This window comes from Lycium ferocissimum, chromosome 3, assembly GCF_029784015.1.
Source record: "Lycium ferocissimum isolate CSIRO_LF1 chromosome 3, AGI_CSIRO_Lferr_CH_V1, whole genome shotgun sequence".
Classification (NCBI taxonomy): Eukaryota; Viridiplantae; Streptophyta; class Magnoliopsida; order Solanales; family Solanaceae; genus Lycium; species Lycium ferocissimum.
The window spans coordinates 27,866,318-27,890,360 of NC_081344.1; the positions used below are offsets into that span (position 1 = coordinate 27,866,318).

Here is a 24,043-nt window from a genome sequence, read left to right on the forward strand (position 1 = left end):
ATTAGGTCAATTCTAGCCCTAGAAATTGGGGAAACGGGCCCACAAGGGCAAAACAGAAAATTCAGAAGCAAAATGTCAAATTAATTACTAGGTGATCATAACCCAACGACTAATTGCTGATTTAACTCAAAGATTAGCCTAAGTTTTTATTTCAAGCAAAACCCCCAAATTGGGTATAAACCCTATTTCTTTCATTCCGAAATTCAACACTAGAAGTGGAAGATATATGATTAATAACCTTAGATTCATCAAAATCTAACATAACCAACATCAATTTCCTCATACATGAGCCTAAGGAAAAGTTCATCAAAACCCTCTTCCAACTTCCATCACTAAGGGATTATTAAAGGGAAGGGAAAAATCTCGGATGATTGTGATTAAGGAAGAGTAAAGGAACAAGCAAGATTTACCTCCAAGAATGTCTCCAAAATATCTTCCAAGAACTATTCCCCAAAGCTCTAATTTCGAAATGGAAAATAATGAGGGTCGAAGGGCTTTTTTAAATCACACTTAATGAAAATACCTAGCTCGTCACCGCCACGACGGTAATGGCGCCGCTACAACAGCGGCGCCGCTACAGCGCCCATAAGGCCGCCATAGCGATATGGCCAACAATGCACATAGCTGCCCCAACGGCCAACACACCGCAACAACGGTGCTGCCGGGACGGCACTGGTGCCGCCATATCGGGCACCAGGTACCAGAATCCCTCTAATTTTTCTAAGTTTCAATCGAAATCCCGAGCCATTCCCGAAGCCATCTACTCACAAACCATATACACAGACCCACACAAAAATACGCTAGAACGCGCTCGTGGCCTCGAAATTTCCAACGGAGGTCTCGTTGATCGAGTCAACCTCCGATGCCTTAATTCTAATTTCCAACCCAAGTCCCAAAATGCATCCAAGTGCATTGGGCACCAAACCAAATATACACACAAGTAACAAGCAACCATCCGGACCTCTTGAAATTGACAGATTTTTGAAAAAGGTCCGTTTACCCAGAAGTCAACTTCCGGTCAAAATGCGCTAGTCAATGCTCGAAAAAGGCAAAAATGCTGAGAAGACTATAACGACCAAGCGGGTCGTTACACCTTCACTAACGCAATCTCCTTAGACCTCAGCTTACGAACCTCTCTAACTAGAATAGCAATAGGCTCTTCCTCATGTGACAAGTTCTCATCCAACCTAACTAAATCCCAATGAATGATAAAAGAACCATCATAATGTTATCTCTTCAACATAGAAACATGAAACACCGGATGAACGCCAGACAAACTTGGAGGCAACGCTGACTCATAGGCTGCCTGCCACACACGGCTAAGAATCTCGAAAGGACCGATGAACCTAGGACTGAGCTTTCCCTTCTTCCCCAACCTCATCACACCCTTCAAGGGTGAGACTTTCAACAAAACCTGCTCCCCAACCATGAACTCAAGATCTCGGACCTTCCGGTCCGCATATTCGTTCTGTCTACTCTGAGCTTCCAAGAGCTTTTCCTGAATCACCTTAACTTTGTCTAGTGATTCTCTCAAAAGGTCAGTACTCCATGGCCTTACCTCAAATGCATCAAACCACATAATAAGAGATCTACATCTCCTCTCATAAAGAGCCTCAAACGGGGCCATATCAATGCTCGAGTGGTAATTATTATTATATGCAAACTCTGCCAATGGTAAGAGCTGGTCCTAATGACCACCGAAATCAATCACACAAGCACGGAGCATATCCTCTAGAACTTGAATCGTCCGCTCAGACTGACCATCTATCTGAGGGTGAAAAGTTGTACTAAGATCCAATCGAGTGCCCAACTGGGACTGTAAAGTTCTCTAAAACCTGGATGTAAATTGCGTGCCTCTATTAGATATGATAGAAACAGGGACCCTTGGCAAACGAACAATCTCACGGATATAAATCTGAGCCAAATTCTGAGCAGTATAGGTGATCTGAACCTGTATGAAATGAGCAGACCTGGTCAATCTATCAATAATGACCTAAATCGCATCAAACTTGTCCATGGTCTTCGGAAGACCAACGATAAAATCCATAGCTATCCTCTCCCACTTACACTCAGGAATGGGCAACCTATGGAGCGTACCCCCGGGTCTCTGGTGCTCGTACTTAACCTGCTGGTAATTTAGACACTGCAAAATAAATGTAATGATGTCATCCTATCCCACCAATAGTGTTGTTTCAAGTCACGATACATCTTGGTAGCACCAGGATGAATAGAGTATCTAGAACTATGGGACTTCTTCAAAATCGTCCGAATCAAGTCATCGATGTTAGGAACACAAACACGCCCCTTAATCCTCATGACCCCTCACTATCAATCATGGCCTCATTGGCCTCACCACTCAAAACGTTATCATAGATCTTACACAAACTTGCATCCTCGAATTGTTTTGCTTTAATCTGCTCTAGAAACGATGATCTAGCCTCAACATAAGACAATACTCTGTCTGAATCAGACATATCGAGCCTTATGAAATTGTTAGCCAGAGTCTAGACCTCTCTGGCCAATGGACACTTCGAAACAATCAAACGAGCCAAGCTACCCATACTAGCAGATTTTCTGCTCAAAGCATCCACTACCACTTTTGCCTTGCTCGGATGATATAAAATAGTGATGTCATAATCCTTAAGCAACTCCATACATCTCCGCTGCTTAGAATTAAGATTCCTCTGAGTAAACACATGCTGAAGACTGCGATGATCGGTGAAAACCTTGCAATGGACACCATAGAGATAGTGCCTCCAAATCTTCAAAGCGAAAACCATCGATGCCAACTCAAGGTCACGAGTGGGATAGTTCTTCTTGTGAATCTTCAGCTGTCTGGAAGCATAAGCAATAACTCCCTTTTCCTGCATGAACACAGCACCCAAGCCAAAAAATCCTTGCCTTCCACGGGCAATGCTAGAATCGGAGTTGTAGTCAATAAAGTCTTGAGCATTTGAAAGCTCTCTTCACACTCGTCAGACCATTGAAAAGGTACCTCTTTCTGAGTTAAACGAGTCAAATGCGAAGCAAACCCCTTCACGAACCGACTGTAGTAACTGGCTAACCCCACAAAGCTGCGAATCTCTATCACTGATGTAGGACTAGACCAATTTCTCACTGACTCAATCTTCTTAAGATCAACCATAACCCCTCTTTAGAAACCACATGACCCAAGAAAGATACGGACTCTAGCCAAAACTAACATTTGGAGAACTTGGCATACAACTCCTTGTCTCTCAGCAACCCAAGAACAACTCTCAAGTGTTTCTTATGATCCTCCCTACTCTGCGAGTAAACCAGAATATCATCAATAAATACTATCACAAAAGAGTCTAAGTATGGCTTAAAAATGCCATTCATCAAATTCATAAAAGTAGCCGGGGCATTAGTAAGCCCAAAAGCCATAACAAGGAGCTCGTAATGCCCATATCGATTCCGAAAAGCTGTCTTAGGAATATCTTCGGCCCGAATCTTCAACTGATGGTAACCCGATCTCAAGTCAATCTTAGAAAACATAGAAGCCCCTCGAAGTTGGTCAAATAAATCATCAATATGGGGAAAAGGTTACTTGTTTCGAATGGTGACTTTATTTAAATAGTGGTAATTAATGCACATCCGCATAGTCCCATCTTTGTTTTTTACGTAAAGCACAAGAGCACCCCATGGGGAGACACTCGGACGAATAAAGCCCTTACTAAGAATATCCTGAAGTTGTTCTTTCAATTCTCTCAACTCTGCTGGTGTCATCCGATATGGCGGAATAGAACTAGGGTGGGTCCCTGGCTCTAAGTCAATATAAAAATTAATATCACGGTCTGGTGGAATGCCTGGCAAGTTCGTGGGAAACACCTCTGCAAACTTACACACTATCGGGACTGACTCAATAGATGGTCCCTCTGCACTAGTATCCCCGATATACGCCAAATAAGCCAAACACCTCCTATTAAATAGCTTCTTTGCACGAATAAGGAAATAATTTTCTTTGGGGAGGGACTAAGGTTGCCCTTTCACTCAAGTGTAGGCACCCCGGGCATAACTAAGGTGATTGTCTTAGCATGAAAATCTAAAATCGCATGATAAGGAGCTAACCAACTCATACCCAGGATGACATCAAAATCTACCATGTCTAGAATCACTAAGTCAACCCATGTACCATACCCCATAAATGTGATAGTACAAGACCGGTATACTATATCTACAACCACAGAGTCTCCAACTGGAATAGATAAATGAATAGGGGTATCAAGAAAATCACAGACCATATCAAGACCCATAGAGAAATATGTAAACACATAAGAGAATGTAGACCCCGGATCAAACAATACAGAAGCCATCTGGTGACAGACTGAGTTATTACATGTAATGAGTGCATCTGAGCCCTCAGCCTCTGATCTGCCAGGAAAGGCATAACAATGAACCTGTCTGCCACTAACCTGTGAACCTCCACGATCAACCTGTCTTATCTGAGCTCCGCCCCTATTGGGCTCATGTTCACCTCTACCTGACTGAAACCAGCCTCTGTTAGGCTAGGTGCCACCTCTACCAACTGTGTGACCGCCACTCCCAGTCTGACCACGGTTTTCACCATCAAATCCTCCTCCTCTAGGTGATGATACGGGAGCCCTAAGAGGCTGATACTGAGCAACCTGGCCACCCTATCTAAGTTTTGGAAAATTTCTCTTAAAATTCCCCTACTCACCACACTCAAAGCATCGATGGTCTAGCGCCGAACCCTGAACAGAAACTGACGAAGCCGAATAACCACCATAGTCTGAGAATCTGTCCTCTGAACCTCCTGGCTGGCTAGAAGAGTATTGAATCGCCCCTGATGGGCCTCCAACTGAAGCCTGCATGGCTGATTAAACAGGGTATCCTGAATAGACCTGGGAACTATGGCCCTTACAGAAAGATTCACTGAAACTACCATCCTTTCGGGCCTTCTTCTTTGCATAATAATTATAACCATCCTGCCTAACACCTTCGATGGTCCTAACATGATCCACCACCTCGTGGAAAGAAGAACCTGAGGCTACAAGCTGAAGAGCTGACAATTGAAGAGCAGTGTTCAATCCTTTCATAAATCTCCTAACTCTCTCCTCCTCAGTAGGCACAAGCTGGAGAGCGTAATGAGACAGGGAATGGAATCGAACTCATAAGCAGCCATTGAAGAGCTTCCCTGCTCAATATTACTGAACTCATCACGCCTTCTGTCCCTCAAAGTACGCGGGACGTACTTCTCCAGAAAGACTGAATAGAACTGGGTCTAAGTCAACGGAGGCAACTCAGCTGATCTACACTCCACATAAGCCTTGCACCACAAGCTGCGACCCTAGCGACTAGCTCGGATACCTCATCTACGACTGCCCTCGCAAGACTCCTCACCATCAGTGAGAGAATAGAATGAAAAGTCAGGTACCAATTTGAATCATCCAAAAACCCATTGGAATCAAGTAGCACGAAAGGAAGAAAGAATTTGAATTTTCCTAGTGTTCTATAGCCTCTCTAAGATAAGTATAGATGTCTCTGTATCGATCCGTACGACTCTACTAGACATGTCCTTGTACAACGACATTGACGAACATAGGGCTCTGATACCAACTTGGTCACGACCCGATTAGCCGTGAGTGGCACCCACACTAATTGCCCTAGTGGGCAAACCGTCCCCTTAACCAACTACTTACTCATTTAAACAATCATAAATCAATAACCAGAATTAAATCATAAATCTTGTCTAATCATTCCATAAATAAATAAACTGCAGAAATCCTAACAATTGCAACCCCAAAGATCCGAAATTCATCGTACAAGGACTCTAAAATAAAACTGTCTAAAGAATGAATAACTTTCTAAAATAATCATAAATGTCTGAAATGAGATAGATATCCAAAATAAGAAAGATCTTCAGGTGGCATGACATGGATAGAATCTCACCCTCGAATCTGATTAGGAACTGGCCTCAAGCTAAATATGAGGTCTAGATGAAGTCTCTGGCACAGAATCCGTACTCAAATAAAAAGTGCAGCAAGGTATTATCAGTACAAACACTATGTACCGGTAAATATCATAAACCGACTAAGATTAGTATCATGCATACATTCATACACTTCTAGAAGAATAAAAAATAATTAAATCAACCACCCATTAATTATGTAAGGACTTATAACTTCTAGGGTTCTACCCTTCTTCTCCACCATTAAAGGACCTTCAATTAATGTAGGAACTTAAGATGAATAAGGAATGAACAATGAAAAGGCTTGAGACTTACCTTCAAAGGAGAACCCATCAAGACTCTAGGAATTTTGCCTCTTACTTTCTAGGGAACAATTTTTGGTATTATGTGGTGAATGACTCAAAATTCCACAATATAAAATCAGTTTCTACTTTCCGTCAACCACTGCAGCGGTTAATTTTTCGCTGCAGCGGTCTCATTATAGTGAAACTTCTCCTGCTACGGTGGACCTCATTAACATCCCCACCTCCAACGGCAACGACCCTCTCCTCGCTATGGCGGACTCACTATAGTATTATCACACCCACTGCAGCGGTCGCATCCGACCGGTGAGCTTTGGTTTTTCACCAGATTTTCACCCAAAATTCCAACATTAATCCGAGGTTCTACAGACGTAAACCAAACCTGCACATAAATGTAAAAACATGCTATGGAGTCACCCGTGGCCTCGGAATTCCCGACGAAGGCCAAATTTACTAAGTCTCCCAAAAAAAAATGAAATAATTTTTCAAACAATGCACAACATACACACAAGATGAAATCAAGGCCACAATTTTTTAGACTTCTAACTCTTTGAGCTTTCATTAAGCTCATTCTTAGTCTCGGAAGGGTGCGAGTAGGGGTAAAATGGTCAAAATGCTCATAACGACCTAGCGAGTCGTTACAATATTTGACTAGACTTTGATCATTCGGAGATCATTTAGAATGGTAAACGAGCTTTGTGATTCGACATTGGGCATTCCAAGCAAGTTGAGACCTTGCACTCTTTCTTGAACGTGTGGTTGGCTAAAATGAATCCAATAAGAGGGTTGTGGGTTAATTAAGGGGGTTTCAATACTTGCGAGGTGACGATCACCAGTATCATATGCTTATCTTCATGTTAAGGGCATTTCCGCACATTCGATTGTATAGTTGGTCTAAATGCTGCTTTGGGCATTAGCTGCTAGATTAGTACGATCCTTTGGATCTATCATTGAGGTCTGATGCCTGTATTTTATGTCTCTTATTATTGCCTGTCTTATCTGATTTTGTGCATATCACTTATATATCCTCGTTGAAATGAAAAGAAGCTAAAAGGAAAAGCCTTTATGATAAAGAGAACCTAAGAGTGGATTCTATCCGTAATTATATGCTCATGATTTGATATATGCCATATTCATACTTTACATGTATTTCATGCATATTATTTGAGGATATGATTGCCAGTCCGACGGGATCTAGTTCCGGACGAGTGATGATGCTTTAGCACATTCCATTGACAAATGAGTCCGATTGGCTAAGTGACAGATTCTTGAGACATGATATGTGGAAAACCTTGATCCGAGGGTGCTAAGAGAGCGGTTCGTGATCCGAGGACTTTTCGGAGCGGTGATATATGGGCCTCATAAGCCCCCCCATGGATCAGGATTCACTGACATTTGAATGTGTGTATATCGATATGTAGAGTAAAGGCCTTGTATTGCATTGTACAACATCCATTCATTGTGTAACATCTATTCATTCTTTATGTCGTTTTGTTGTGAATATTCATATTGACTTGTTTTATCTTGATATCTACCAGTTATGTGAGTTTAACTCTTCAAAATATGATTATCCCCTATTTTGGACTAATGGCAGACTAGTGTGGTTGTGGTATTGTAAACAACCCTCGTCTCAGTTCTGGACTGGGTTAGTCGACGATGCTGCTGAGTACCCGTTGATTATTGTACTCACACTACACTTGCTGTACCTTTTGTGTACAGTCTCGGTCCCCAGCATTAGTGGAGCATGTGACTACCAAGCTTGCCATTAGGAGGCCTTGCTGCAAGATCGGGGTGAGCACCATGGTTCTGGACAGCTCCGGATTTTCTTCGTTTACTTATTTTCTATCTTTCTTCATTCCAGACAGTTTTTATTGATGTAGTTCAGACTATTTTTAGTCTTAGTAATCTTTGTATGCGATTGAGATCAGATTTGGGGTTTATATAATAACTTTTAAGTATTTTATTTAAGACTTGAAATTGGCTTGTATGACTTGCTTCTGCTTTCAGTTTTCTACTTAATAAGGGTATATTAATGGCTTGTGTTGGCTTACTAGCATGGTGGGACTAGTGCCATCACGATTTGAGAAATTAGGTCGTGACATCACAAAGCTAGACAAGGCTGAAGGCATGATCTATTCTGGCAATGAATAAATTCAAGTGAGGGAATACAGACACATAGCAAAGAGCATGGTGCTATGAAATAGGTCTGCCAACATGTTCCATCATCTATCACAAAAGCAGGCTTAAGTCAGAGTCAGATGAATGAATGAGAAAGAGATGATGAAACAAGTTCGTGAACATGTTCCATCTTAGACAGTGCAGAGATTCAAAGGCAGATGGACCAGGTGGATGAAACAGGTTCATGAACATATTCTAGTGCACGTCCTACACCAATTAGAATTTGCAGATTTATGGTAAAGACTTGGCAGTCAAGATTATAGGATTCAACAAGGTTCTTCAAACTCCTACAAAGACAATGAAGTCGATCCAAAAGGCAAGAATCCCAATCGAATACAAACCCTAATATATCTCATGGGCTTACTCGAAAGAGGTTTTTGTGTTTGCCGACTTGCTGTGCACTCAATGCTATATGTATCCAGGTCTTTCCATGAAGAAGGTTGGTACACCCACAAAGAGAGATTTTAGAATATTGAGAAATCAATGACGATATCAAGAATATTCAGAATTTAGGCGTGCATCCCTGGTACGAGAAGAAGATTGTAGAATTTGTAGAATAGGGTTTAAGTTTTACAGTTCTTGAGTCTAGAAAACTTCTATTAGGTTGGGCTATCGAGTTGTATTTTTATTTGCTTTATTAGAAGCATTATAGTTAGATACAAAAATGTTGTAAATTCAACTTCAAGTTGGAGATTGACTTGAAGGTTGCTTACTAGTCTAGGGAGATTAGTGAGATAGGAATTAGTGGTTAGTTCACTACTAAAAAGCAAGCAAAAATTGACGGCCAAAACCAACAAACTGGGTCGATTTTTTGGTGAAAACCGACGGAAAATCGTCGCAAACGGTCCGTCGGTTTATGTTACGTCGGTTATGTAAAAAAAAAAAAAATTAAAAAAACCGATGGAGAATGAAATGTTGCAACTTGGAATTGAACCCGGGTATGTCCCGTGGCATTAAAGGGCTCTACCATTAGAACACTCATATTCTTTGATCAAATACTTACATTGATTTAATTTATACTGTTTTTTCGCTCAAAAATCGATGAATTCCGTCGGTTTTTTAATAAAAATAAATAAATAAAATAAATAAAAAACCAACGGAGTCCGTTGGTTTATTTTAGAAAATAATATAAAAATTAATTATATTTTTCGCGCATTTTTGCTCGAAAAATAACTTACGTAGTCTGTCGATTTTCTTAAAAAAAAAGATTTAAAAAAATTGTCGAAAAACCGACGGAATCGGTTTTTTCCGTCGGTTTTTGCCAGCTTATTTAGCAGTGGTTCCTAGGTTACAGAGGTTTTAACTTGAATTTGCAGAGGCTCACCGTTGTAGTGGAGTTTGGGGAAAATCCTCCAAAGGTTTAGGTCGTGGTGTTTATCGTCGTGAGCCGGGTGGTTTTGATACGCTCAAATTACACATAACAAACGACTTAAAGCGGACGTTGTCAAGTATAGTAACCCAAATAGGTTGGGGTCGAATCCTACGGGGAATACCGTGTGAAAAGGTTACTATCGTAGTGTGTCCCTTAACTTTCGATCTAATTTCGTATTTCGGTAATTGTGTAAAAATAGTTTATATTTCTACTAGCTATTTTGATTTGATTGTAATTAATTCGATTAAGAAATCAAGGTTGTGTCCCCTTTAGATGAGAAGTAATGTAATATTATAAGTGTTAATATGATATAGTTCTAATGGATTGTTGTATGGTATGCACTTAATCTCTAAATGACTTCCTAATATTTCCCAATAGCTAGAAAGTATTTCATCTTTATAATCTTCCCAGATACAAATGAAATTAAGAATGATTAGATTGTGTCAAGTAAACTCTTCTTATTCCTAATTGAGTTTATTAAACGGGAGTTAACGCCCCGAGTTCTTGTTACTAATTTCTATCAAACCCTAATTCACCCTCCCTCGAAAAATAAGATTTTATGGCTTAGGTTAATGTTTGCAAACCATCAACCCATTATGCATAGATTCATTGTTAAACACCCATCATTGGGTCCATAACCTTAGTATTAAAATTAGCTACTCATAGTATTTAATGTAAAACAAACATTGAAAGAGTCATTAATGCTTACAATAATAATAAAAAAGAAGAAAAGATGGAATCTTGTCCTCAAAAGCTTCAAAACAATGAAGTATTCAATGCTATGGAGGAGTGTATCAAAATCTGAACATAGATGACCCACAAAATCCTAAATAAACTATTTATAAAGGTTCAAAAACGCGAAAATAATTATGACAAAAATGCCCCCATTGGAACCAAGTGCGGACGCACAAAATAAGTACGGTCCATAACTTTTATACAGTCAAAAGTCTTCTGAATTAGGTCTTCTTTTACGCCCATATGTATGGTCCGTCCATCTGAAGTACGGTCTTTTACTCCGTATTTTATCTTTCCAGTTGCATTCAGTGATTTGGCCTTCACAGTACGGTATTGGGTACAGCCCGTAGAAATACTCTACGGTCCGTAAAATCCACCATATCAAGCATCTTAGATTCTTGACATTCTATTTCTTGCACCTCAGTTACAGTTGGGGCATACGGCCCGTACATAATATGTACAGTCTGTACTTTCTCTTTTTTTCCTGGACTTTTGGTGTAATTTCCTTCTTTTTGCCTTTTGGTCATCAATTACCTCAACCATAACAAATACACATCAAAACGACACAAACTCACCTAAAAACAAGTAAAACTTTTTGTCAAAAGGCATCAAATGTGCCCTAATTCTACGGCACATCAGGTTTCCATGAACAAATTCCTGTGTTCTTTACTTATTTGTTGTTTATATTCTGTAAGACGCTAGCATAGAACAAGTGGAATAATATGTTTCATCCTATAAGCGAAAATTGGATACCCGCATGGGATAGGAAGTACGTCACGTAACCCAACACTCTGTCATCCCATTGTCCTTTGGTATATGGATTACAGGGAACAATAATATCTTTAATAATACTATTGTCTCATTAATCCTCAAAGAGCCCTTGTGTAATGTCCCAAATATTTAAATTAGGTATAATAGTCTTTTGATTATGAAAAAAGAAGAAAATAATATTATTATCATTAAAGAAGTACAAACAAATATATGTGGGTCAAGCCCATGATAGAGAAAAATTAGCAAAAGGGATGTATAATTGGGACATTGAGAAAGACTTCGGCTGAAGCTCAGGTTACGCCACAAACAGAAAGGAAAAACATATAGAAAAGAAAAGAAAGAAAAAGAGAGGAAAAGAGGAGAGAGAAAAATAGGGATTTTTAACTCAAATCATTAAGGTAATGACTCTAATCTTTTATTTAAGTTTATCACGTGATTATGGATAAATTTTTATGGTGAAAACATCAAGAAATTATGAGAAGTTGAGAAATTTTAACCCTAAGGTTCTTCGATCTAAATCATTGATTTGAAAGGGCAAACGTTATCAAAATTCAATTTTGATTACCGGAATCGTTTCACCGAGGAGAATCCTTTGGTGCTCATGGTTCGTGAATTCTGAACCATTAACCCCACTTGACTTTTTTGGGTCAACCCTTTGACTGCGAGCTTGACTTGTATTGAAAATTAAGAAGACAGTCTTTTAAGGGGTTTTGATCATTTTAAAGCCATTTTTATGTAGTTTGAAGTGATCCGAAGACCCTAGAGCGTAGTTCTAGTTTGTTCGAAAGTGTGCTTGAATATTGAATTCGAGGTAGGAATGGCAAACAGGCGGGTCGAGTTAGATATGGGTGGCTCAAAAATGGGTTAAACAAACAGATAAAGTATTCGACCCGCTCATATCTAACACAAATAAGAAATGGGTTAACCGATGGATAATATGGGTACCCATCTTATCCATGGCTTCAAGAATAGTAAGGTGAAAAAACAAAGTCACATTCAAAATAAGCTTAGACTCTCCAAAAAAATTAATAAAATAATTTTTTATATATTTTTTAAAAATATTAATAAAATTAAAAACTAAAAAAATTAAAAATAAAAAGGTTGAAATAAATAAAAACTAAAAAAAAATAATTGAAAAAACCTAGACTCCGAGAAACTTTTGATGTGTACTAATGTACTCTTAGCTTAACATACAGGAGTCTAGTTGGTGTATACCATAGGTTATTCTTATATTATGATGGATAACATGGGTTGATTCATATTTAACCCACTTTTAAAATGATCGGATATCCAACTCATTAAAAATGTGTCGGGTCGGATGGATAATCGTAAATTTTAATCATTTGGCCACCCCTTATTCGAGGTAAGTGAGATTTTAAGCTTTGATACTTGCTTTTCAAAAGCTGCTTCTAATGAGCTTTGTGTGGCTAGTCCACATGTTAGAAAAAGCGTGTGATTGGCAGAATCGATTATGTTTGAGGTCAGCCACATATATTTTATTTTCAAGTACAATAAAACTCTCTTTATAAATTACTTCGTCATGTGATACGGTGTGTGAGAGATGAGGTTGGGCATTGTGTTTGCTTCACGAGGCATTGTGTATACTTCTTTACATCACTAGGGCATTGTGTAAGCTTCTTGACATATCTGACGCATTGTGATGTTTCTTGACATCACTGGGGCATTGTGTGTGCTTCACGGGGCATTGTGTATGCTTCTTGACATATCTGACACATAGTGTATGTTGTCGTGGATTCGTTGGGGTGTTCATTAATTTTGTTTACTGCCGTTTATGACAAGTCTTATATGTAGAATGTGTTGAGATTTGCGATGTTCTTGTTGAACATTTCTTTGGACCTTATTGAGCATTGTATTATGAAATATAGTTTGTGCATATTATCTCGGTGCTCGTTGTGCGTTTGCATTTTCTAACCGTTGTTTTAGGAGTACTTTAAGGGGAAGGTCGAGGATCTTACTAAGTTATATTTATGTATAACTGCCTTACTGACATGTTCATAAAAATACTATTGGTGACAACGAAGCTAGTAGCTGACGAGTTCGCTAGAGTTGATCCAATTGTTGAGGTGAGCTGCCGCATTGACCATGGAGGCTGCCAAAAGAGTCTTTATTATTTATTTATTGATGCCTTTGCTTTTGAGATTTACATACCTGAGTCCTTTGAAATACTCTTAGATACTCCATGGTCTAGTGTGAGATTTGAACAAGAGTTTCAGATTAATATTTCGAGATACTAATTATTCATAATTAATGATATTGTTTGAATACTTATTTAATTTATTAGATGCTGCAAATTAATAGTTAATGTATGAAAATTGAATTCTCCTGGCCAATAGTGTGTGCTGGGTGCCAATCACGCCATGGGGTAGTTGACGTGACACCTTGCCCTCACCATCGAATGCTACCACCTTTCGAGCCACAAATGCTACACTACCACTACACGCCACACATCAACTGTAAAATGGAACCACCACCTGGAAACATCTACAAACTCAATGTAGATGAAGCTTATACAAAAGATCACCATCATTATTGGTTTTGCCATTTATAAGGTTTTTTTTTTTTTTTTTTTTTTTTTTTTTTGCTGCGCTTGGATGAATTTGTCTTTGTTTGATATTCTATGACAACTGATAAACCAGATGACTTTGAATTAATCGTTTGTTTTCATACACTTGCATCAGAAACAAAATGGAATATTTTTCTTCTTGCCCCCAACTACTTGCATGAAATTTTAGATTTTTTTTTTTGCTAATGTGGATGATTAATTTATTTAGCGCGGGGGTTTTGTTTGGGGGGGGGGGGAGTATTTCAAGGGGGACTATTCATCTTCATGGAAGGTTCGGGAATAATCTATATTGAAAGCCGTAGATACTTAGTTTGGGGGGATTGATAATGTAGAAGCTTCCATGGATGGCGATCTAGAAAGGAGCTAAGGCAATGCCATATTTTGCAGCGTATCACCACATATTTGCGTTCCGGTATGTAAGTTTTGCGTTGTTCAGTGTTGTCATCAATGACCCGCAATCAGAAAGAACATGTGAATGAATAGTGATCATGGCTAATGTGAAAAATAAGGGATAATACTTGAATCTCAGTTTCTATCTGTAGAGGAGATAGGTTCGATTCATGTGTCATTCGGAGGCCTAGCAGAAGAGCGACAAGTTCAAATTCCAAGGCTGAGGAGCAAATGAGTGAAGTGGTGTAACCGCTTATTAACTGCTCCTCCGTCTCAAACTATCTGCCGTGTTTCTCTCTTATACGCCCCTTAAAAAAATATCGATTAGGAGGGATTTTGACTATTTTTCCGTTATTTAGGTCTTAAGATATAATTTCTATTCATTCAATACTTACTTTATGTATGTGTCATCTTTCCGTAATTGAGGTTTTTGTAGTTATATTTTACTATAATTAGGTACGAATATATTTCTGGGGTTTTAAGTATACCATAAGTGCTTGATTTCATGAGGTGTGTTGACACCCAATTTTGTCCCGCCTTCCCCAAAGTATCTATTTACGCTTCTAATATTTTGGAAATTTAAGAGATAAATTTTTTTACTATAATTATTAGCTTTAATTAATACCGACATTTCGTTATCCTATTGTAGTCACTAGCTATTGTTATTTTTTTTATTATTATTACCGTTATTACCATTATTATTATTATTATTATTATTATTATTATTATTATTATTATTATTATTATTATTATTATTATTATCATTATTCGCATTTTTTATCAATTCAGCATTTTTACCAGCTCATGCACACGCATCGCATTTATCTTCGTTGTAATTTAATAGCGATTATTTACTGTTGACTTTCAAAATATTATTGCACGGCTATTACGACGTAATATAATTTTTATCTGAACATTAATAATTACATACTTATATATTAAATAATATTTGGGCACCCGTTAATATGTACTTGATTAAAATAGGTCTTTTACCTAAATTCAGAAGCCAAATCATTTCTCTCATCAGCCCAATTAATTACCCAAGCCGAACCCAATTAACCGCTATTATCTTTTCAGACCAGCCCAACTCAGCAGCCTATATTTTAAACGACCAGCCCACTACCCACTGACCTACCCGACCCGACCCAAGTTCTTAAACACAAAAGAACCTCTAGGGTTTCATCTCTTCACTCATCCGCCGCACGCCACCCCTTTCTCCCTCTCCCTTCTTCAACAAAAATGGCAAAATCACAGAGGTCTTTCACCTCTATCAGACCATGCGTCGTCATTTTGGGGAAGGAAATTAATGACTCCGTCCTTCCCCATCCGGATTCAACCCTTGAAAAGAGGTTAGGTTTTGTTTGCCTCTTCCTTCTCTTCAGTCGATCTGAAACATTTTAATGGACTTCGTCCGTTTGTGAAGCAAATCTTTCTTTATTAGTTCTTTTTTATTTTCGGGTACAAAAGTTTTTATGAGTGTTGTCTTCTTCTTCGGGTCTCTGATCGTTGTCATCCGAACGTTGTCAACTGAAACACAAATCCCGCCCAATTTTCAGTTTTCAAACCCTAGCAAACCCTAGAAATCCCCTATAAATAATCTATTCTGGAGATCAGAAAGGGGGTTCCTTCGGCCGCACAAAATTTCCCCTAAAAAATAGTAGTTCTTTTTTAGCTGCTTTGAATCCTTGAAAACATTAAGATCTGGTCAGCTGCCTCAACCCCCTAAAAATGAGTTCTTTTAGTAGTCACAATAGTTCTGAATATCGGGACAAGGATACCAAAACCAATTTTTTTTTTTTGTTTTCATTTGCCTTGTTGTTAATGCGAATCCGAGCATCGTAAGCTCGGATTTGATAATGTTCGAGTGTGAATCGGAGACCCCGCACCCACTTCGCTGCACTCGAAAAAGGTCGGTAAATCTCCTTCCTTTAGTTGTATTCTTTTTTTTTTTTCTTCCTTTCTATTTAGTCTTGGTTGTTAATCTCTGTCATGCCTTAGTTGTTGTATGCTTTGTTTGCTGTTTTGTTTAGTTTCTAGTTAATAGTAGCTTAAGCATAATTAATGTGCATTAGTTGCTATTTCTAGTATCTTTGTTAATAATGACTTAAGCACGGTTAATAGACATTAGTTGTTGTTATTAACAAACTTGTGAATGTTAGCAGTTCAGCATGATTAGGTATTCTAAGCTACTTGTTTGGATTAGTTACTTGTTAATATTGATATCGTCTAGCTCAATATGCTTTTTCATATACTTCTTTAGTTTATTTCCCGGTTCAACATGATTAGAGTGTCTTTGCTCCTTTGTCTAGTTAATGGCTTTTAGTATTAGCCTGATTAATGAACCTGTGTTAGCATGTGTTTGTTCAGCTTAATATTGGTAGGAGTACCAAGATGGCTTTTGTGATGTGTTAAATTAGTCGATTATGCATTCTGAGATTCAAAACAATAGTAAAATGTTTGTTAATTGTAATTCTCCATCCTCTCTTTTCAGTTCCTATTTTAGCTATGGTTTTATTATGTTTGTGATATTTGGTTTGTAGTTTTCAGCTCCTATTTCTGTTTGTTTAAAGTTAGTATCAACTTTACAAATCACTACGGCTTTGAAAGAGAATCTTAGGGTCAAGTAGACATCATTCAGAGGGATTTTTGTGTTTAATCCAGTTTAAGAAGTAACTTTAGTGTTTAATACAAGCAGCATGCTAAGAAGCTATTGTAGGAAAAAAAGAAAAAAAAAAAGAAAACATAGTTAGTTGTGTAGCTTAAGAAGTGTGATTTAAGAAATATCCATTGAGCTAAATGCTGCTGCGTATATTTAAAGTTTTCAATTTAATGAAATATTTTGTTTTTGGACCTAGTTTTTGTACACATTTAGAGCTCCCAAAAACAGACCATCTAATGTAGAAACGTCTTTAAGCTATTTACTCTCGGGTTTGTATGTGGAGCCTGTCAAAAATACTATGTGTAGTTGATTTCTTATGGTGAAACTTTAAGTGTGTTTGTGTCAAGTTCGTGAGGTTACCCTTCAGTTTAAGTTTGATAAGTTGGAAAAGCTACAAGGTTCTGGTTTCACTGTCGAGTATTTCCGCTGCTTGAATGTTTTCATTCTTTTAGCATGACAGATTCCATGACTGGTGAGAATACAAGAAATGAGGGATATATGGGTTGAAATGGAAAGAATGGTGTCATGTACGTTTTAAGTTTAAAATGCCTTTCACACTCCAACATTTCTACATATTATAATATTGATATCTGGGATGTTTGTTGGCATAGATAATTCCTAGGATTACCAATAGTGAGCCATCCTACTTACATGTTTGAAACTAAATCTCGATATTGACCTTCTGTACATCCTTATGAGTGTGTATACATGAGGTATATTTAAAATATACATAGAGTATACACAATCTGCTGATTTGTTTTTGAGATTATATTTCATATGTTTAACATTATTCGTTGATTGTATACTAATCCTTTTCTTTTCGTTTTATGCATGACCATCGCACACGAGTCCGAGGGACTCGTTCTTCTTTCGCATTCGGTGTTGGGTTACAAGCCGAACATAATCTAACCCTTTACTTTGTTTGTTTTCTTAGCTTAGATGAATTATAGGGGGTCATCTTTCACCAACTCGCAAGTTACTTTCCCTTCTATTTATGTTAAAACAAACAAAAAGAGATGAATAATTGATTTTTTTCAAAATAGCATGAATGTATATTTTGAGCCAAAGACTCCTTTGATATATTAGCGTGAAAAGACATGTTTCAACGCAGAAAACTCACTTTAGCAAAAAAATGGCTGACTTACGTTTCAATTATTTTCCACCCAACAACTCGCGCCACATCATTGATCACAAGCCACGTCGTTGCCACATCATTAAAAATTACCAACACTTCATTTTTTGTTTTTCTTTTTATTATTTTTTTTTTTTTCCATTTAATTTTATTTAACAACCACTGCCTCTATTTTGTTTTATGTATTTAACTTGTATTATTTGACTAACCCTTTACTTTGTTTGTTTTCTTAGCTTAGATGAATTATAGGGACTTAGTGTGATTAGTTTAGAATAATGGGTAGTTAATCTAAGGAAACTACTAATTAATTCCGCAAGTTACTTTCTCTTCTATTTATGTTAAAACTATTTATAGCATCTATAATATTTATTTTTATTGGAATAATTGATTTTCAAAATAGCATGAATGTATATTTTGAGCTAAAGGGAATCATGACTCATTCTTGATATATTTTATTTTATTTTTTAATTTATAATAATATATATATATATATATATATATATATATATATATATATATATTAGAAAATTTTAAAATAACATCATTATTTAAAGCTTAGCAATATTTATAGTTTATTTTAAATAGCATCTGAAGTCTCTTTTTGTGCAAATTATCCTACAAGTCTTGATTTAAATAGCATTTTATTTAAAGCCTTAGCATATTTTTAAGTCTTATTTTAAATAGCGTTACTATATTTTCCTATAAAACTTTAGTAATATTATAAGTCATTTTCTTAAATTTAAGCACCTTATTTAACCTTAATTAATTAACCTAAGTTTGACCGGATAACCGTAGTTAACGGATTCTAAAGGATGCCTAACCCCTTCCCTTTAGGATAATCTAAAACCCTTACCTAGAATCATCTTTGATTTAGCGGACCATTAAACGGAGGTTTAGTTTTAGCTTTGCCTTAGTTAATACTTAGGTGTCCTAATTCACCATTAAAATAATTAGGTGGCGACTCCTTAAAATAAGCAAAAATAGGAATCACCAATATGTTGTACTCTAATTAAACCGTTTTAAATGGGGTATAACAAGGTGTACCCAAAACTGAGTGATATTATTAGAATGTTTAATGTAATTAACCGTTATACTATTACTGAAGGCTTTTCGACATAGTAGCCGTCGAAATACCGATGAATTTCTTTGTCATTGATATGGTCCATTAGATTTTTCGAAAATGTTAGCAATGATAGATATCTAAGTTTCAGCTCGTTGAAATTGCACAAGTAATTCCGACTCAGCTCGATTTGATCTCTCGTAGACTCAATTAGATTTAACTCAAGCTTGCTCACCTTGCATTATTTGGATCACCATTCTTTTTCAATTTGCAAAAAGTCTAGCAAGAAAGAAATAGAGAATGTGGTAGTTGATTAACCTGTGGGAAGTGAAGAAATTAAACAAACAAAAAAAAAAAAAATACATGTTTAACTGAATGGATGAGCACATAATTAAAAGTAATGACGTTTTTGTATTGTAATCATGACGATATAATTCAACATAAAAATCATTATAGATTTGCATAATCCAACATTTAAAAGCTCCTTAAACTTGAATATCGACGTCTGAGTTTGAGGTTGACCAAAGCAAGGAAGAATATACATGTCCATTTATAAAGTTGATTAACTAGACAATCTAATCTTATACATATTTATTTAGCATATTATTTTTTAATTTAGTTTATTAAATTCCTTAATACAATTTTAATTCGACATCCTAATTTCTTAATCAACAAGTTTAGGTTACGTCATTTGAAATCTTACTCCCTCCGGTTCAAAAAGAGCGTCCACTTAGCATTTATTTGTTGGTTAAAAGAGAGTGTCCACTTACCAAATCAAAAAAGAATTAACCTTACATTTTCAGGTTTTCCCTCATTAAGAGTAACCAAATCCCACTACCTATTTAACTAGGGACATTTTTAGGAATACATTTGGAAAGCCACATTAATTGGAATTGGTGTAATTACTAGGTTAGTAATTACATAGCCTAGTAATTACACAATTATTATAATTACAACGTCTGCTTTGTTTTGTCATAATGTAATTACGATTGTAATTACAAGCGTGCTGTTTGGTTGCACAAGTGTAATTACACAGTTAGTTTAATTTAAAAATAAAATTTAATTATAAAAAGTTAAAAGTAATATTTAAAAATATGTGATATTAAATTTGTTATTTAATAACACATTGTTTCGTGAAAATATATTAATTAATAATCATATATTTGTAACTAATATAGCAAAAAATAATTGATATCTATTTTTCAAATTAATAATATTTTAATTTTAATTAATTATAAAACTTAAAAGCAGATTTTTTTTGTGAGAACATCATGGATTGGACGTTTGACAAAAAAAAAATTATAAATATAATGCCATAACATTATTCAAATGTTTAACCAAAAAAAAAAAAAAATCTATCAACTGTGTTTTTTTCCTTTCTTTTTTTCTGTTTTATGGTAAGGATTTCTGAATTTTCATGAACTTTTTTTTTATTATAGAGGACATATACTAGGTCATTTCATTGAACAACATGTAATGTGAAATAGCAAGTCAATAGTACTAAATCAAATAAATTAAAATCGAAAAAAAAACCTCAATTCAAAATCCAAAAGAAAAAGTTTAACATAATACTCTTATGTCAAATTCCAACATTATATAAGTAAGTTCCAACGTAACTTAAGTAAATATAATTCAAAAGAAAGGGAAAATATAGTCTATAATCTCATTCACAACGAAATTTTACTTTAATAATATCGCTCATTAAATGCCAAGTTTGTTAGTGACTCATTCTTTCTAATATTAAGAGGCATAGTTAGTTTAAAAAATTAGAATAATAACACGGTTATCCTAAATGAATAAAATAATAATAAAAAAAGAGCCAATTACATGGAACTACTAGAAGTTAAGGTTGGGAATGAGAAGAAAGGAAATGAAAGATAAATAATATTAAAAAAATATTTTAAAAATAAAAAATAAAAAATAATTAAAAAGTAAAAATAAAAAAAGAAATTAAAATAATAGAAATAAAAAATAAATTAAAAAGGAAATAAATTTAAAATAAAACAAAAAAGAAAGAAACTAAAACGTAATCCTGTAATTACAGGGTGTAATTACACCCAATTATCAGCCCCCCTTGAGAATTGGAGAGTGTAATTACACCCTCTCAATTACACTCAATTCCCACCTAACTGTGTAATTACTTGGTCAAACAAACAGACCAAACTTTGTAATTACACCCAATTCCAATTACCCGGTGGCTTTCCAAACAGGCCCTTAGTATTATTACCTAGAAATTAGTATTTTTTAAGGGGTGTGCAAATGGCTAAGTGAACGCTCGAGTTGAACCGGAGGTAGTAAGATTTTTTACATTTGGACCATGGAGCTGATTGGAAAAAATATAAGAGTTGAACTGAATTGTGCTCGATCATGCTCGACTACAATTGATCTTACACTTGTATATTTAATGTGCATGCAGATATTAATGAAATGTAATTCAGCTCAAACTTCAATCTAGATTTCTTAACCCAACATTTAAAGCCTCATTAGACCTGCTTGTATAAATACGTATAACATGGTGCCCCAAAGTGTTCATCCCATTCATTTTTTTCCGTTCATTACAAAGATTATAAAGCCTAAAGCCATGGAAAAACCCAGTTTTCCCTGTTTGGTTTCATGGCTTCTACTTTTTTCTATTTATTCATTGCATGTGAAAGCAATGAACGTTATAGATTCATGTTGGCGATCAGACCCAAAATGGTCTACAAATCGTAAAGCTTTAGGCAATTGTGCTAAAGGCTTTGGTAGTAGTACCACGGGAGGGAAAAACGGAGCGATTTATATCGTAAATGATGCTTCCGATGACTCTGTCAATCCAAAACAAGGCACACTCCGATACGGAGTAATTCAAACCGAACCACTTTGGATTATTTTCCAAAAGAACATGCTCATTACTCTAAAAAATGAGCTTATAATTAGTGCATATAAAACAATAGATGGAAGAGGTGCCAAAGTTGAAATAGCTTATGGACCTTGTTTCACTATTCAACTTGTGAAACATGTGATAGTTCATGGAATTAGCTTGCGTGATTGTAAGGCAGCTAAGCCTGGGCCTGTTAGAGTTAGTCCTACCCGGGTTCTTCGAAGGTATTTTTGACGTGTTCATCTAAAAGTTTAAGTTGTTAGAGAAATCATACTTTTATTTACTTATTCTCAACACAATTCTTCATGTTACGGTCTGATTCTTATTTTCAAGGGCCAAATATATGAAAACACACATTTTTATTTGCTTGATTATATTCTCAATAGGTCAGGTACAGATGGAGATGCTATCACCATACATAGTTCTTCAAAAGTTTGGATCGATCATTGTTATTTTGCACGTGCTGATGATGGTCTCATTGATATCGTCCATGGTTCTACTAGTGTAACTGTCTCTAACAATTACTTTACCCAACATAACAAAGTAAGTAATTAACTTATTTTCACGACCATAAATGTGAACATCGAATACAATTAAATGTAAAAAAGGTTGTACAATGTAAGCTGATTCCAGTATTGATTAATTCTAAATCAAAGTAAAATTTCAGGTGATGCTGCTGGGGAACCAAGATGGACTTATTCCTGACAAAAAGATGAGAGTCACAATTGCTTTCAATCATTTTGGTCCTGGCCTTCACCAAAGGATGCCAATGTAATTATACTCTTGTTTCTAAAAGTAATTTTTTTTCCTAAAAAGGGAAATATATTAGGAGTACATAGCTACTACTCAAAATATATATAGAAAATAAGGAATGGACATTTTTCGAGAATATATAAATGAGGCGAATTTTTATTTTTAAAAAGTGAAAAGAGAAAGAGGAGGTGGGGTGGTGGAATATTTATGGTTATTTTCTTGTTTTATCTCTAATTTCAGTTTATTTAGTATTGTAAATTTGACATATGGCAGGGTTCGGTTGGGCTATGCTCATGTTGCTAACAATTACTATGAACCCTGGAATATTTATGCAATTGGTGGAGCCTCTAATCCAACTATTTTTAGTGAAGGGAATTACTTCATTGCTGGCACCAAAAAAGAGGTGCATAATATTTTCCTCTGACTTCACTTATCATGTCAAAAACTCCCTCGTCTAAAAATTTAAAGTTTAAGGTCCAATTACACTGTCATTTATTTTAAAAGGACCGTCTACTGCTCAAGAAGTTATTATTCACTGTAGTGTCACAACATCGAGTTGAGAAGTTATTGACAGTTGCAGCTTCATTGGATCTTTCTTACTCCATGTTCACTATTTTAGAAAAAAAAAAAAAAAAGCTATTATTCCTCAAAATTGATCGATACGTCACAGGTTACACATAGGAATATTGCTAGTCGAATAGAGTGGGAAAAGTGGAATTGGAAGTCGTCGAAAGATGCATTCACCCATGGAGCTTTCTTCAAACCTTCAGGAAGTGGAAGTGCAAATACAAATTATACTCCATCACAGTTATTTAGTGTTGCTCAAGGATCCCAAGTTCCTTCTTTGACTTCTGATGTTGGTCCTCTTAATCTGTAATTAGTGTCAATTTTAGGCACAATGGTGAGGAGCCTTTATCTAATTTCTCCTTATTTATGAAGCTGTGAGCCATGAATTTTCATTTTTAATATTAATAAAAACTGCTTGTTATATTCAAATGAATGACTCAATGGAAAGATGATATTTAGCTTCATTTTCACTCACTTGGTAATTTGATTTAAATGCTAAAATCAAAACTAAAATTACGTCCCGTTACATTACTATGAAATAATATGGCCGCTGTGTCTTGTTTTTCTCCTTTTGTTCCCTGTTATCTAAGTTCATGCATTCTGTTTTAGGACAATAGTTGGAAAAGAACATTTCCCGGGGAATCTTTAGAATTTCTACTGCTTAACTTTTAATTATGATCTAAAAATTGTGATAAAACAATGTCGTTCCTTGTTGATTTGAAATCATTTT

The 24,043-nt window shown here is 36.1% G+C and overlaps 1 protein-coding gene across 1 annotated transcript; it reads left to right on the forward strand.

The window, feature by feature from the left end:
* Window positions 1–21,689: 21,689 nt before the first annotated feature.
* On the forward strand, window positions 21,690–23,764 carry LOC132051083 (putative pectate lyase 2). Its single transcript, XM_059442376.1, has 5 exons — window positions 21,690–22,217; window positions 22,380–22,536; window positions 22,661–22,764; window positions 23,020–23,149; window positions 23,417–23,764. The coding sequence occupies exons 1-5, from the start codon at window positions 21,715–21,717 to the stop codon at window positions 23,621–23,623; spliced, it is 1,101 nt and encodes a 366-aa protein (XP_059298359.1). The 5' UTR covers window positions 21,690–21,714; the 3' UTR covers window positions 23,624–23,764.
* Window positions 23,765–24,043: the final 279 nt, after the last annotated feature.

What these genes read in the sequence shown, in the direction of transcription:
- LOC132051083 (XM_059442376.1), top strand. Translation starts at nt 21,715, where the DNA reads ATGGAAAAACCCAGTTTTCCCTGTTTGGTTTCATGGCTTCTACTTTTT. An exon ending in CCTACCCGGGTTCTTCGAAG is followed by an intron (nt 22,218 to 22,379) that starts GTATTTTTGACG and finishes TATTCTCAATAG; the next exon opens with GTCAGGTACAGATGGAGATG. An exon ending in CTTCACCAAAGGATGCCAAT is followed by an intron (nt 22,765 to 23,019) that starts GTAATTATACTC and finishes GACATATGGCAG; the next exon opens with GGTTCGGTTGGGCTATGCTC.